The following is a 14,882-nucleotide window of genomic DNA, read 5'->3' as shown; positions in this document are numbered from 1 at the left end:
GGATTGGGACTATTCCATTTGTTTGTGTACTTCTAATGCAAATTACATTTTCTTACACTACATGCTGTTTTCTATCACAGTTGCAGGTAGGGGACCAAAGCAAATTGTAATAGAAAACATTAATTTGTCATGTTCATCTTTCACAGCTCAGTGACAATTTAATCAGTATGATAGAGAAAATCTTTTTGGCTTCAGCACCCAAACGATTTTAATGTAGCATAGAAAAAAATTATACCCACTATTTAGATGTCCTCTTCTGAAACAACTGGGTATAATGCGTTTGTTCATTTATGTTGCATTTTATTGATACTGGGCTTGTTAAAGCAGGTGACATTTTGGGAAGTCACAAGTTGTTTTTGTATGTTAAAATGTTTTCAGCAAATGTGAAGCGGTAACTACTAATAATGACGGGCCTATTTGTTCAAAACTGGCGATAGGGAAAGTTTTCTATCGCTACTTAATGGAGCAATAGAAAACCTCCTCTCGCCATAACTTGTTAAAAAGATATTGCGGGTCAGCTGAGTGATTCTGAGATGGTGATAACAGAAGGATTGCAGTGGTACATTTACTTCCGCGATCCATATCAAAGGGAAACAATCACCAGAGAAAGCTAGCGGGGGTTACTGGTGATAACAGATCAGCAGAAGCCATACAGCACCATCTGGAGATGATGTGTGTGTGTGTACGTATATATATATATATATATATATATATATATATATATATATATATAGTTTGCTTGTTTTGGACTTCATTTCCTACAATTGGAAATTAATTTGAATAGTGAAGATGCTGCCTATAACAACCAATCAGATTCTAGTTATCATTTACTTAGTACATTCTACAAAATGATAGCTAGAATCTGATTGATTCTGAATCTGAACCCACAGGAAACTTGCAGCTTGATACATTTACCCCTTAGAGTAATTTACAAAGCAGTAAAAATGCAGATGTGCTTGCTTAATTGTTGGGCAGATGTGCTTATTTGACCACCTTGCACATACTCAAGGCCACTTCCATTCTTGAAGATATCTCCTTGCAGACCCTTTGCACAACCATATGCATAATAATGTTTTTTAATCGGATTATGCATGCCTGAAAAAGTTGCACTTCCACCTCTGAGGATATGTTAAAAATTATTTTGTTGGATTGAAATTACTTTTTGTCTTATACTAGTTCTTTACTGTTAATCGGGGGCTGATTGGGAATTTAAAGTGGCCCTGGAAAAAATTCTGAAAATGGGCTCTTATAAATTGGAACCAATGAATGGTGGGTGGGACCAAATATGAATGTTGCTGTAGTTAGCTCACCATTAGTTCTAGCCACAATGGATTTAGGCGCAGCCAATAATAAAAGCAATTGTAAGTAGAGTCCGGCTGTCACAGTTGGCGGAGCTAGCACACAAGTAGGCAAAGCATTGCACTGGTAGGTGGTGCAAACAGAAATAGAGTCAGCACACAAGTGGATGGAGTCCATACATTGGTTACGTGGAGCAGCTTAACTCAGCAGCAGGGAGTTCCCAGAGTTAGCATTAATTGAATAGTAGTTTTCTCTCCCACCGGTTCAATCATCTCCAGGGTATGTGTACCCAGTGTCTATACCAGTATATGGATTCCCAATATCTGTACCTGTATATGTGTGCCCAGTGTTTGCCCCTTTGTATATCCGACTAGTGTGTGTACCTGTTGTTTCTGAAAAATTACTTATTATAAGATATCCAGGCGTTGTCAGGGTTAGCACAGTGAGGTCACAGTGCATAAGAAGTGGGTCCCTCCGCAGCGTGTGAGTGGCCATCAGAGAGGAGGTAGAGGCCGTGCATGTCCAGGCATTGTCAGGGGCAGCACAGTGAGGCCACAGTGCGTAAGAAGTAGGTCCCGCTGCGGGTGTGAGTGGCCATCAGAGAGGAGGTAGGGGCCGTGCAATGTAGCAATAGACTGCATGGCCCTTTCTTTGAAAATGAGGCAAGGGGGAGGGATTAAGGTGTTGTCCAGTTTTATACATCACTAATCCAGGAGGCTGTGGACCGGCCCAACTTGTCATCTCTACTTCCAGAGTCAAATGTAAATAAATGATTTTTATTTTATTTTAATCCCCCCTCCTCCCCCCAAAAAAATATTTTAGATGAGCACCATATTAGAATCTCAGCAAATAAAATATATGTTCATGTAGAGATTTTTAAAAATGTTCTGCAAAATATTCACCATGATTCCACATTTGACTGTGAAATTTTGTAGGCAAGAAGTTGGCCTTCAGTATTCACAGTCTTATTCCAACTAAACCACATGGCGGAATTAAGTAGCTGCCATATTCCAAGCTCTATTTTTAAACTAATATGTGAATTTTCAAATCGAGTCTTGAGTGGCATTCAAAATGCATATCTTGAAGATTGTATTGTTGGAACTTTGCATCCCCGTGAAATAGCTAGTTCCATTGCAAAACTCAGTTTGCATGAAATGTTGCCTCAATTAGACACCTCTCTAATTATGGTGAATAGTCAGACATCATTAAATATATTTGATGAATTGTATTCTCACCTTGTTAATTTCCTTGTGCTCTCTAAATGGATTACATATATGAATTCTGTGCAACTTAGTTCAACGATCAAGTACACCATAAACACTGCCATTTATGTGTAAATAGAGAGCATACTTTTTGTTTGGTGTATTTGCTGGCAGAAGGCATGGCCCTTAACTAAATTTAGCAGAAATATGTAATGAAGATAAGACTATGTTGCAATCATTAAACAAATATTAATTTGTTTTCCACTTTTCTCTATCCTAGTTTGTAATTGTGCATTCTGCATAGCAATCCAAGCTTTAATAGGTGTCAATAGGTGAACAGCATTGTAGCTTGACCTGAATCCTACCATGCCACATAGTTGGGGTTCTTCACTATAAAGCCAAAATATATGTGTAGTTTATTTTATCATTTAAAGACATGTCTTGCTCCCTTTGTCATTACATTCAAACCGCATACTTGCCAACTTATGGCAAGTATGATCCTGGAGCCTGCCGGGAAAGGTGGGCGTGCAAGGGTTGGGGCAACGAAAATCGCGTCATTTTGGCCCCGCCCCCATGACGTAATGACACAAATAGCATCTTTTACAGCAGGGGCAGGGCCCAACGCCGTGATTTCGGGGAATAGCGGCGTTTTGGACCTAATTCTGCCCACTTCACTAGGAAGTGGGCAGATCTGGGAGATTGTCACACTCTCCCGGGAGTCTGTGAGACTCACTCGAAATGCCGAAGTCTCCTGGACATTCCGGGAGAGTTGGCAAGTATGTCAAATAGTAACAGATTTCTATTCATTCTGGCAATCTATTGTAAGTGCCTCAGGAGTATTAATTCTGGTAAAATAAGCATTCTAAGGTAAACATTTCCAATAGTAAAATATTGGACAGACCTGGAAAGACTAGGAGGCATTGAAGAGAGTTCTATAGATTGTAGCTTGTATTGCAATATACACTGCATACATATGGACTATGCACACATTACAGCACTCAAGGTAGTGCTGACCACCACTCAATGTTGGATCTTATTTGTAAAAACTAGTGGTCTGAAGGACAGTTATTGCCCCCAACTGTCAGTCTGATTTTAGACTGCACATTGTAATGTTGTACAGAAAGTTTTATGTGTATGAAATAAAGGATTCTGACCTAAGGAAAGCCTTATCTAACAATATTTGTTTAATACTAGTTTTTTAAAGTTTTATATTTGTTTAAGAACAATATGACAATATGCCCTCAATACACTGTTGCCTTAGAACATTGATGAAAACTAGCATATTACCAAGGGATTTCAATATATACATGTTCTTTGGTAGTAAAAGTGATGTACCCTGCATTTTAGAGGGATAAATCAGCAGCACTATTTGGCTGTATTTTAAGCCTTAACTTGAGTCAAGGTTGTTAACTGGTATTATATATAATAAAATTTATCATTGTTTACTCTGATAATTAATTCGGCAAGATACAAATTTTCATCCAACAACAACGTACCCTACAAGTTGTCAAACAGACTTAATATTAAAATGGCTTAAATAAGTAACTTAACGAGTAAAATTCTACAGAAACAATAAATGCATCTTTTTTTCCCAATCACATCCTGCACCTGTAAGTTGTATGACCATCTGTTTTCTTAAAATTAAGTACAGCAGGGGATCCTGCCACAAAGCTTACGGGAATCAAACACTGGCAAAGCCATCTTGAAAACTGAGAGACGTTTATATTTTTCATCATAGGCACATTAACTTGTTTATACTGCATTTCAGAAGATGTTATCAAAAATATCACACATGACAGAAGAAAATTGAGGTTTATTACTTGGATGCAATTATATCCTACTGTGTGAAACAGCTTTTGCTTGTTAAGAACAAAGAGAAAATGCTAGGCCTATTATAACATCTGATTTCATGTTGTCATAGGATATAATGAAAGATGAATGCTCCATGCTAAAGCTGCAGCTTAAGGAACGAGATGAATTTATCCACCAACTGCAAGAAGAGCTGGTAAGTTATACAAGAAAAATTGTTATTGAAAAGTAACTTCATTTTAAACGCTACCAAACACTTACTGAGATGTATGGCTAGAAGAGATGGTGCACAAAATCATCTTTTATTGCTCTCCACAATTGTAAGTCTGTTTAGTCTCCATAAGGACTGAAATGAAAAATAATTGTAAAAAATTGCACATTTGTTGATTGAAGATTGCTTAGACAGATGTTGAAAGTCATAAAACAAACTATATAGTTTAAAATAGAAAAGTTTTCTGTGGAAGTATGCATGTATTTTCCTTTTGTATATTTAATCAAGATCAGGAACATACAAAAACACTTTACTTCTATCTGGTAAAGGAGAACTTCAAACAAATATATTATTCTCCCTAGTTTGCCCATTTCACAATGTAGCAGTACTGCCCCTGTCTGTGGATACTACAAATTTTAGAGCTTTGCAATGTTTGTATATTTGCATAATAATCATACTTGCCAACTTTTTCTCGGCTTCAGGGAGATTCCGGGGGAGGTGGGAGTGCTTGACGATTCACATCATTTTGGCTAAGATGATGCGATATTTGCATCATTAAACCCTACCCGCACCACTTATCTATTGCGGGGGCGAGAAACGGGAGGTTGCCCTACTCGCCTGGGAGCGTTCCCAGAGATGCGGGAGTCTCCCGGACTTTCCGGGAGAGTAGGCAACTATCCGTTAAAGAAGAGCAGCTAATGAATCTCTAGAGACTGAAGTGTCTTTTACATTTCTGTCTCCATTACTGAAGTCATGTTGTCTTACCTGTCAATCTTTGATTAAATCTTGGTCTCCATGAAAATGGTCACCTCCATAGGCATCAATACATGGACATAGGTCACAATTTCTGAACTGTGTCATCATGCCACAGATGGCGAAGCCAACCACGTCTTGTACTGGCTCAGCATCAGGGAGAATGCCAGACTCTTCAGGGAGCGAGGAAGATCACCCCTATTTCAGGCAGTCTCCCTGACAGTCAGGGAGAGTTGGCAAGTATGATAATAATCTTTTTTATTTTATATGATCGCTTATATAAATATCACAGCAAGTAAAATGTGCATTTTTTTAACAAATATTCAATACCCTTCTTTTGCCATATACACAATTAGGAGATATGGTTTAATGTCACAAAATCAGCAGCAGACTATTTTGAGACATTTAACTAAGATCTGGATGTTACAGGGATGATGAAAGTGACAATAAAACCTCTTGAAGTTTATGTAATATCATGGTGCTAATAGCAATGTTGTGTTATAACAAGCACTCAGATGACAGCATTTCATTTGTCTGTTTACTAGACTACAAAAAGCTGACATATCAGTGCTTGTTATCCCTTGCTAAAATGTACCATAGAATTCCATATTTGTTTACCTTGGTAATCACATGTATTTTTATAATGAGGAACAGTTCCATGGTAATTGACTACATTACCATAACATTTCTTTTACATCAGGTGATTTTACAGTGATAATTCTGGGCTTGTTTTACATCACACCATTGCTCTTTGCAACCTGTTATTAAATAAGCCCTCTAATGCCTGATTCATTAGGGAAAGGAAAACAAAAAAAAGAGTAAATTTGCATCTTGGAAAACCATGTTGCATTGGAGAGGGAGATACATTTCAAAAGTGGGAACAAATTTATACCTGGCGTAGGGCATGTCCTAGAACAACTTTAAATTTCAGTGTAAAAATAAAGTTATCAAGTAGTTGCGTGCTTCATGAAAAAGACACCAGTATTTTCCTTAAGTGCAAAATAATTAACTAATTTGCACCCATTGCATTGTAACATGGTTTGTCCAGGAGCAAATTTACTCCTTCCTTTGCTTTGCCTTCCTTAATGAATCAGGAACCCTGGAGTCTACATAACATGGTGATTGCTTCATAGGTATCGAAGTTCCATAAAATGTGCTAATTATATAATAAGTTTTTGCTTAGCAACCCAATACGTGACAAGTAACAGGTTTGTGCTGCAACAGGTTTGTGAATTAAAAAAATAAATAAAATTAAATCATTGATATAATGCCAGATAAATTAACTTTGACAAACAACACAGGTTGTATATAGATGATACAGTTTATTGGCATCTAATTATATGCAGAGGCCCATTTGTTGGTCTAGGTTCAGCGAGCATAGAGCAAGTTAAGAAAGCCTAAATTCTTCTAAGCTCTGTGGTCATGTATACGATGGTATGCCATACCGACACTTCTCCTACTGCCTTCATTGTAAAACTATCAAATTCCATTCACTTAGATTCTGATTAAATTTGTTTATACCGCCACAACTAAATTTCCACTTCAATCACTGGCTAAGCTCCTAAAGTTTGTACTGTACATTTATGAATGTGATTAGTAGCTCTCGCAGGAATCTTTTACTTTCTAGTTTTAGTGGTCCTTAGAGGTTTTATTGACTTACAGTTATTGTTTTTAGTAAAACATTGCATTAAGCATATTTTTAAATCGCGGTATCATGTATAAAAGTAGAGTTATAAAGGGATAATGAAGTGAAAAACACAAAACAATAATGAGGGCTATAAAGAGAAAGTGCAGATAGACAAACAGCTTCATAAATACTGTGTTAATGATTCCATACTTATATCATGTCTGCTTTCATAAATACTTGAAATATACTGCCAATCTTGTTTAAAAAAATTACTTTCTTGAACCTGTTCAATATTGTATTCATTAAAAATGTTTTCAAGGCATACAAAAGTATACGTGGCATGTAGTATTATCTGTCAGTATTAGTGTTACTGCATGTGTTGACAAAATAGTTCATGTTTTTAAAGAGACAGATAAATGCAGTATGTACATTAAACATTACAATGATAATCTTCAAAAGTTATATGACAACAGTCATTTTTAGGCACTTGGGTCTCCAGACACTTTGGACTTGATTCATAAAAGAACACAATACAAACGTTATGTGCATTTAAAAAAAAAATGCATATGTCTGTATTCAACTACAAGCGGAGCTGAAGAAACATCTCTGGTTGAATACCAGGGGCGCACGGAGGATTGGCGGGGGGGGGGGGGGGGGTTCCTCCCCGCCGACCGAAAAAAACCAAAAAACATGCAGCTCCGTTTCGCCAGCGCTGTCCTATACAGCAGCCGCGGCGCTGTCTAAGAAGCGTCTGCGGCGGTGCTGTATACAATACAGCACCGCCGCGGACGCTTCTTTGACAGCGCCACGGCTGCTGTATAGGACAGTGGCCACTTAGTTAGCGCAGGGGGGTTTCAAGAGACTCAGAAACCCCCCCTGTGTGCGCCACTGAATACGGGTCTAGGTACCCTCTGCACTGACACATTAGACTGCAGTATACGTAAAATTCATTTGTGAAGTATAAAGTCCCAAGAGAACGGGCGGAAAAAATAAAAGTATTCAAAGAGTGTCACTTGTTAATAATATAGTCAATAATAAAAAAGCATAAAAAAAAGTTAAATTTTCACATGAAATATATTAATCAGGATGCTATTAATGTCTCCTGTACATAAAATGCATTTTTTACAGTTGCTTCTGATTGCAAACACCTGTCTTAGCATGCATATGTGACTGTCATCACTATCACTCGGCACTTACACCAAACCTGTAGCCGATGCAAGTGATACGACTGAAAATAGCTTAGAGTTGCCCAAAGATTGAATCGGATTCCGATGCCTGTGCTCAGCTTTGCACTCACTTACTGTACATTGACTACGTGCATTTGCCTATTCCCCTCCCTGTTTCACCCATAAAATCGTAGCCGGTCTTAATTGTCCTTTGTGCTCAAAGATGAGTTGCATACACTTGCGCGTTCTCTGGCATGTTGTTCGTTTCTGGGTGTGCGCAGTATCGGCATTTACGTTCCTTAATGAATCAGACCCTTTGTGTTTTTCTGTTCCTGCGCTAATCTTAATTTTCCAAAGTCAGTTGAAGATGTTACAACAGAGTAGTGGTAGTTCAGGAATCTTGCTTCTCATGGGGTTCTCACTGTCCACAGGTTTATTAATAACGAATTAATTAATAATTGATCTGCGATTTCCTACTATCATAACATTATACAAGGTCACGATCTGCCCATCTGTCCTGCAGTCATACACGGTGGCATGAGTTTGATTCTAAATCATGGTCTTATCTGTGTGGAGTTTGTACTCGTATGTTCTCCTTGTGTCTCCGTTTGTTTCCTTCGGGTCCTCCGTTTCCTCCCACACTCCAAAAACATACTAGTAGGTTAATTGACTGCTATCAAATTGACCCTAGTCTCTCTCTATATCCCTCTGTCTGTCTGTGTGTATGTGTGTGTTAGGGAATTTAGACTATAAGCTTCAATGGGACAGGTACTGATGTGAGTTCGTTGTACAGTACTGTGGAATTAGTGGCGCTATATAAATAACTGCTGATGATGATGATGATGATAATCACCCATTCAATAATTGACTCAACACCAAGCAGTGGAGAGAATATGATAACAGCCTTTTATTAAAATTCTTAAATCTTAATCTTAGAAGAAGGGTTATACTGGTTAACCAGTTGCCTCCACAGGCCATATATACGAAGGCCACAAAACAAAATCCAATAGTTATGTTCACAGTGCCCAATGAACTGGCCACCCAATGGTCCACCCTGGTGACATTCAAAACAGAAGTATAATTACCCAAAAAAACGTGGGGAGAATACCTGCTCCAGACAGTTTCCAGGGTTCCTGACAAATTTAACAGAAACGGCCCACCTTTTCCAGGAACTACTAATAAGCCCCTCCCCTTAACTGCAACACAGGCTGTGATGAACATCAAGTGCAATAACATCTTATATCTTAATCAATTCCATGTATTCCTTTTTATTTTATTTATGTTGATTAACATATGATTTTACTTTTTGCAATCCTCCTTTTTTGTATCTATTATTCTTTAAGAAATCCATGTCTGTTTTTTTAATCGACAGTATCTAAAATAACATAAAAATGCAGTGGAAAAAACACCCTACTTGTACCCCAATTTCTAAACCTAAACTGGAGGGGCTTGTGGGTTTACTCCTACATGTTCTACATGAAAGAGGGGCAGGAGAGCATATATTCTGTTTTTATATATTCCCTCCCCCATGCATGATGCTGCTCTCCCCCTCCTCTTTCCTCCTCCTTCTGCTTCTCACTCACGCTGTGCCTAACCTTGTGATCTTACTCATTACTTTACTCAGGAGAGATCCTACTGTTCTACTACAGCCCAGAAAGATTTCCCCTGTTCTCATAGCGGCAGAAGGACCCATGGCAGGCACCCTGTTGTGTTCATGAATCACCAGCTAATTCCGAGCTGCCACTTTCATTTTCTAATAGCAATTTTTACATATAGTTTTTTATTGTCTCTGTATATGCTTGTCATATGACATCACACTTGTTTGTACAGTGTATAACGTTTTTATGACTTTTATAACTTGTCTAGTTGATTTACCTTGGTCGGTAGCAGGTACGATTAGTTGCTTGTTTATTCATTTATTTGTACCTATTGGTTTACCTTGGTCGGTTCAACTATGCCTTACGGTGGCTCTCCAGGACTCTCACGTTTCAGTATCCCTGCATTCTGTCTGTTTGTTTAAATCTTAGCTGTGTTGTTCAACACTATTACTTAAATCCCAGAAACAGTTGAAATCTGAAACATGTGAGGTTGATTTACATTCTAGATTTGCATCCTGAGTGATGTCCTAGAACTCTGTAGCTATTGTTTTTTTTGTTCTAGCTCAGGAACTACAGCCATTTTTTTTTCTTTACACAGTTATCTTAAACATAGAAAATACAAGCTATTTTACAGCTTTCCTTGAATTACCCACACATTATTGTGTTATTTATTTCATACTTATTTGTAATAGCCACTGCTTTTATCGAAAGACATCAAACTCCCCGTGTCTTATCTTTCAGTGCCTTTGAAATGTTAGCCATAAAATGAAAACAGGGGAGAATTTATTTTGCTTTCCTTATTCACTTCTCCTATGTCTTCGTTGTCTAGAAACATAAAGTAATGCTCTTTGGGAAAAAAGCAGATGTGTTTCAGGTTAAATAGGATCATTTAGGCCAAGATAGACGAGGAAGAGATCATAGGGTCAGAGCACACAAATTTATCAAGATGGGATAATGTCTGACAGGTGTCTACAGAAGAAATGGATACATGGTAATGGATCGGTATGTACAAATGTTTGCTTGTCCCTCTAGAACAAATAGAGAAATTTTATTGTTTGCATCTCTCTTGTGTCCCGATTCGTATATATTTTCATTAAGTAGATGCCAGAAGCAAGAGCTTTAGAAGAATAATCAAAAACGCTGTGCTTGTAGGGTCATCACCAGCAATGCAGAGAGTGTGATATTGTAATGAGGTCAGGCTGTCAGAAAGCTGACTGTGAGAAATGTAAACCAGTGATAAAAAGCAGAGATAATATAAAATAAATCATGTGTGCATTTTTTATTGAGACATTTAGTAGAAAACAAAAGTAAACAGAACATATCAAAGCTGTTGAACTTATCACACGACTTGAAGAGAAATGTCATTCCCAAAGATCATATAAAGTGATTGAACCACGCAACATATTGTTTTTAAATTTTTGATTAATAATAGGCCAAGAAAAGCAAACACTGACTGCTAATTGTTAAGATAAAAAAGTTTTTTTTAGCTAATAATAAATAAAAGCATTTATTAAAATAAGATAGCCATGAAAACTCACAGGAAAACACATTTGTGCTAAAAAAATATGTACTAGGTGTCAGAGAGAAGCATAGTTTGGTCAGTTTACTTTGATAATTAAAGGATACTGGTGTTGACTTTTGCATGTTGACATGGAATAATTTAAAGTGCAAAAAATTTAAAATTCATTATTGTGAAGCACAATATAAATTAAGATTTTCCTTAATTCTGTTTAATTCACAATCGTTTAGTTATGTAATACTATTCATATTCATGATATTCTACATTTGATTTATTTGCACATTATGTTAAATAGTCTCTTGGGCAATTACACAAAACTACTGTTTTTTTGTTAAATGTTATGTGCAATTTATAAAACAAAAACAATTGTACATCATATTTTTTATATACTCCTCCTCAATTGAATTATTTACTATTTATTCTTATTATTATTGTTATTATTATTAATATTAACATTTATTTAGAAAATGAACAAGGGTTGTTCTGAGTCAAGGATCACACCTAGGCAGCGAGATGGTGGGGTAGGATTTATTGTCAAGTTGTCAATGGAAATAGAAATGTCAGGTAGGTAACTTCTGTTGGCGGGTGATAATATTATTAGCTCTGTTTTTTAAAGATTGACTTTGATGTGGCGAGATTACATTTTGAGATGACAAGATGAAATATATTTATCATTGGCTTATAGTGTCTGGGTGCCACTGATGCTGTCTGTGAGGAGATTTATTTAAAACCTACCTGTTGCCTACTCATATTTGAGGCAGCTACTTTGTAGGTTGAACTAATATTCATGAATGCAGCTTAAAACTTTCTTTAGACCCAGTAACATCGCAGGTATGGCTCCATGTCCTCCATGCGACATTGTTTAACCAGAAATTTTAACTGGGTAGGTACATATTAGTTGATTATGCTGTCCCAGCTCAAACTCACTGTAGCTAATTATCAAGAGTTAAAACAGTTACAACTAATTATTAACATTTCTGCATGGAGCCAGAAATGAAATTACAGTACCTGTAATCACCAATTGACCAGAGCCAGGAACTAGAGTTGTACCTTCAATTAGCAACTGCCTGAAACCAGGAACTAGCACAGTGCCTTCAATCTCCAACTACCCAGAACCAGGAACTAGCACTGTGATTTAACTTTCCAGCAGCCTGGAGCCAGAAAGTAACACTGTACCTGTAATCATCAGCTGCCCAGAGCCGAAAAGTAGTGCTGTGTCTGTGATAACTAACTGCCTGGAGCCAGGAACTAGCACTGTACCTGTAATCTCCAAGGCCATGAACTGACGCTCTGTTTGTTGTTACCAAGTTCCCGAAGCCAGGAAGTAGCACAGTACCTGTATGCACCAACTGCCTGGAGCCAAAAACTAGCACAGTGACTATATCAATGTACAAGAGTTATCACCAACAGCTACAATTGTTATTTTACTACATTACATATATAGTGTTTCATCCAGCTCTTAGACTATAAGCGCATTTGGACAAGGTCATCATTACCTTCTGTTTCATGTAATTTGTTTTTATCAGTATATGTACAGCATGAGTAATATGCTGGTGTGTTTTAAATAAAAGACAATCATAATTGCTACATATGAATGTATACCAGTAAATCATCTCACTGTCAGATACCATAAAGCCAGCGTTCCCAAACTGTTGGCCGCGGCGTTGTCACAGGGGTGCCGTGGACAGGAAGAGGAAAAAAAACGAAAAAGAAACTTACCAATCCGGCATCGCCCGGGAACCAGCATCCTTCTCCATCTTCGCTTCTCACTGAATATCAGGCGTGACGTTATCATGCCCAACATTCAGTGACAAGCGTCAGGAGAGAGGATGCTGGGTCCCGGGCGTCACCGGATTGGTAAGTTTTTTTTTGGTTTTTTTTCTCTCTTCCTGGCCATGGCATGATGCAGAGATGGCAGAGCGAAGATGCAGATGGGGCAGAGAGGGCAGAGCGAAGAGGAAGAGAAGGCAGAGCGAAGGGGCAGAGCGAGGGGGCAGAGTGAGGATACAGAGGGGGCACAGCGAGGATGTAGAAGGAGCACAGCGAGGATGGAGAGGGGGCACAGAGTGTGTGGATGCAGGGGGCACAGAGTGTGTGGATATGCAGGGGGCACAGAGTGTGTGGATATGCAGTGGACACAGAGTGTGTGGATGCAGAGGGGTCGCAGAGTGTGTGGATGCAGAGGGGGCGCAGAGTGTGTGGATGCAGATGGGGCGCAGAGTGTGTGGATGCAGATGGGGCGCAGAGTGTGTGGATGCAGATGGGGCACAGAGTGTGTGGATGCAGAGGGGGCAAAGAGTGTGTGGGTGCAGGGGGCAAAGAGTGTGGAGATGATGCAGGGGGTCACAGTGTGTGTGGAGATGATGCAGGGCCACAGAGTGAGTTAGCTGTAAATTATTCTTTGACAGAAATTTAATTGAAAAAAGAATATAAAAATATTCTTTTCCCTTGGATTTATGTGTATTTTTGCATACAACTAAATAAGTATTTCTGCCCTGACCTAAATATTTATTACGCTTTTTTACCAAGCTACTTATAAAATGGAACTGCTCGGTAATTATTTTGGAGGGGTGCCTTGAAAAAAATTATGGAGACTCTAAGGGTGCCACGAACTGCAAAGGTTTGGGAACCACTGCAATAAAGTGTTACAGTTCATACGCAGCTAAGTTGCTGTCTCTGATGAAACCGAAATACGATCTTGTTGCACATTTTGCATGAAATATCACAGCAAAGTATTTGTTTATTTGATAGAAAGTTTGAGTTATTTAATTGTTTCCATTTGCACCTTTACTTTATGTGATGTAAAGCACCTATGAGGTGCTGAGAACAGCTTTGTAAAGTATTGTCTTAATGTTCAAAATTTAAATCATTACATTGTGTATTGTGAATTGCTGGAATACATCCTGATATTTAAATTAGAACTTCTACCTGAAATTGCCTGTTGAAGTTTTTTAGCCTTCAGTAGGTAATTTCAGGTAGAATCCTATTTGTACTTGCCTATTCTCCCAGAATGTCCTGGAGACTTCTGCATTTTGAGTAGTTCTCCCAGATCCAGCCCACTCCCTAGTGTAGTGGACACGATGGGGCCAAAATGATGCAGTTTATTGCACCAAATTCTGCATTCACTTGCCACTTGACCTCCCATCAAGGGGTTGAAAGTTGGCAAATATGATCCTATTTCTATTTTAAAGTATCAGGACCTATTCCAATAAGTTCTAGTACCCAGCAAAATTAACCTATTCAACATCATTCTGAAATATGTTGCTTTATACTATATGAACTGCACAACCAGCTGTATACAATATAGATTTTAGCTGAAGTTTGTATATACTGTTGTGTTATCATATGAATTTCACAGGCCTAACAGTAATATATGCACTGGACAAACATAAAAAACTTTTACGTACTATATTATACACTTACAAACAGGGCCTGATCAACCACTAGGCTGACCAGGCTTCAGCCTGGGGCGCTGGGTCCCGGGGGGCGCTGCACTGTGGGTATTTTTTTTTTTTTTTTTTTAAATTTTTTTTTTTTTTTTTTTCGGGGAGGGGGGGGGGGGGGGGTCGCCGCTGGGGATCACCGCGAGGGGGGGGGGGGATTGCCGCGGGGGGGTGGAGGGCTCGACGATCAAAAGCATTGGTGGTCAGTGGTTAGCAACACACAGCCAATCGCCAGGCTGCCTGTTGCTGTGCAGC

General features: G+C 38.5%; 1 protein-coding gene across 2 annotated transcripts in view; it reads left to right on the top strand.

The window, feature by feature from the left end:
* Positions 1-14,882, top strand: part of CCSER1 (coiled-coil serine rich protein 1) — a 794,335-nt gene that overhangs the window by 667,545 nt on the left and 111,908 nt on the right. For both annotated transcript variants that reach the window (XM_075201724.1, XM_075201734.1), the window contains exon 8: positions 4,423-4,506. In XM_075201724.1, coding sequence (XP_075057825.1) covers positions 4,423-4,506 — 84 coding nt within the window. The remainder of the gene's footprint in view (positions 1-4,422; positions 4,507-14,882) is intronic.

The sequence above is a fragment of the Mixophyes fleayi genome, chromosome 1 (genome assembly GCF_038048845.1).
Source record: "Mixophyes fleayi isolate aMixFle1 chromosome 1, aMixFle1.hap1, whole genome shotgun sequence".
Taxonomy (NCBI): domain Eukaryota; kingdom Metazoa; phylum Chordata; class Amphibia; order Anura; family Limnodynastidae; genus Mixophyes; species Mixophyes fleayi.
This window is presented reverse-complemented; position numbering and strand designations above follow the sequence as displayed.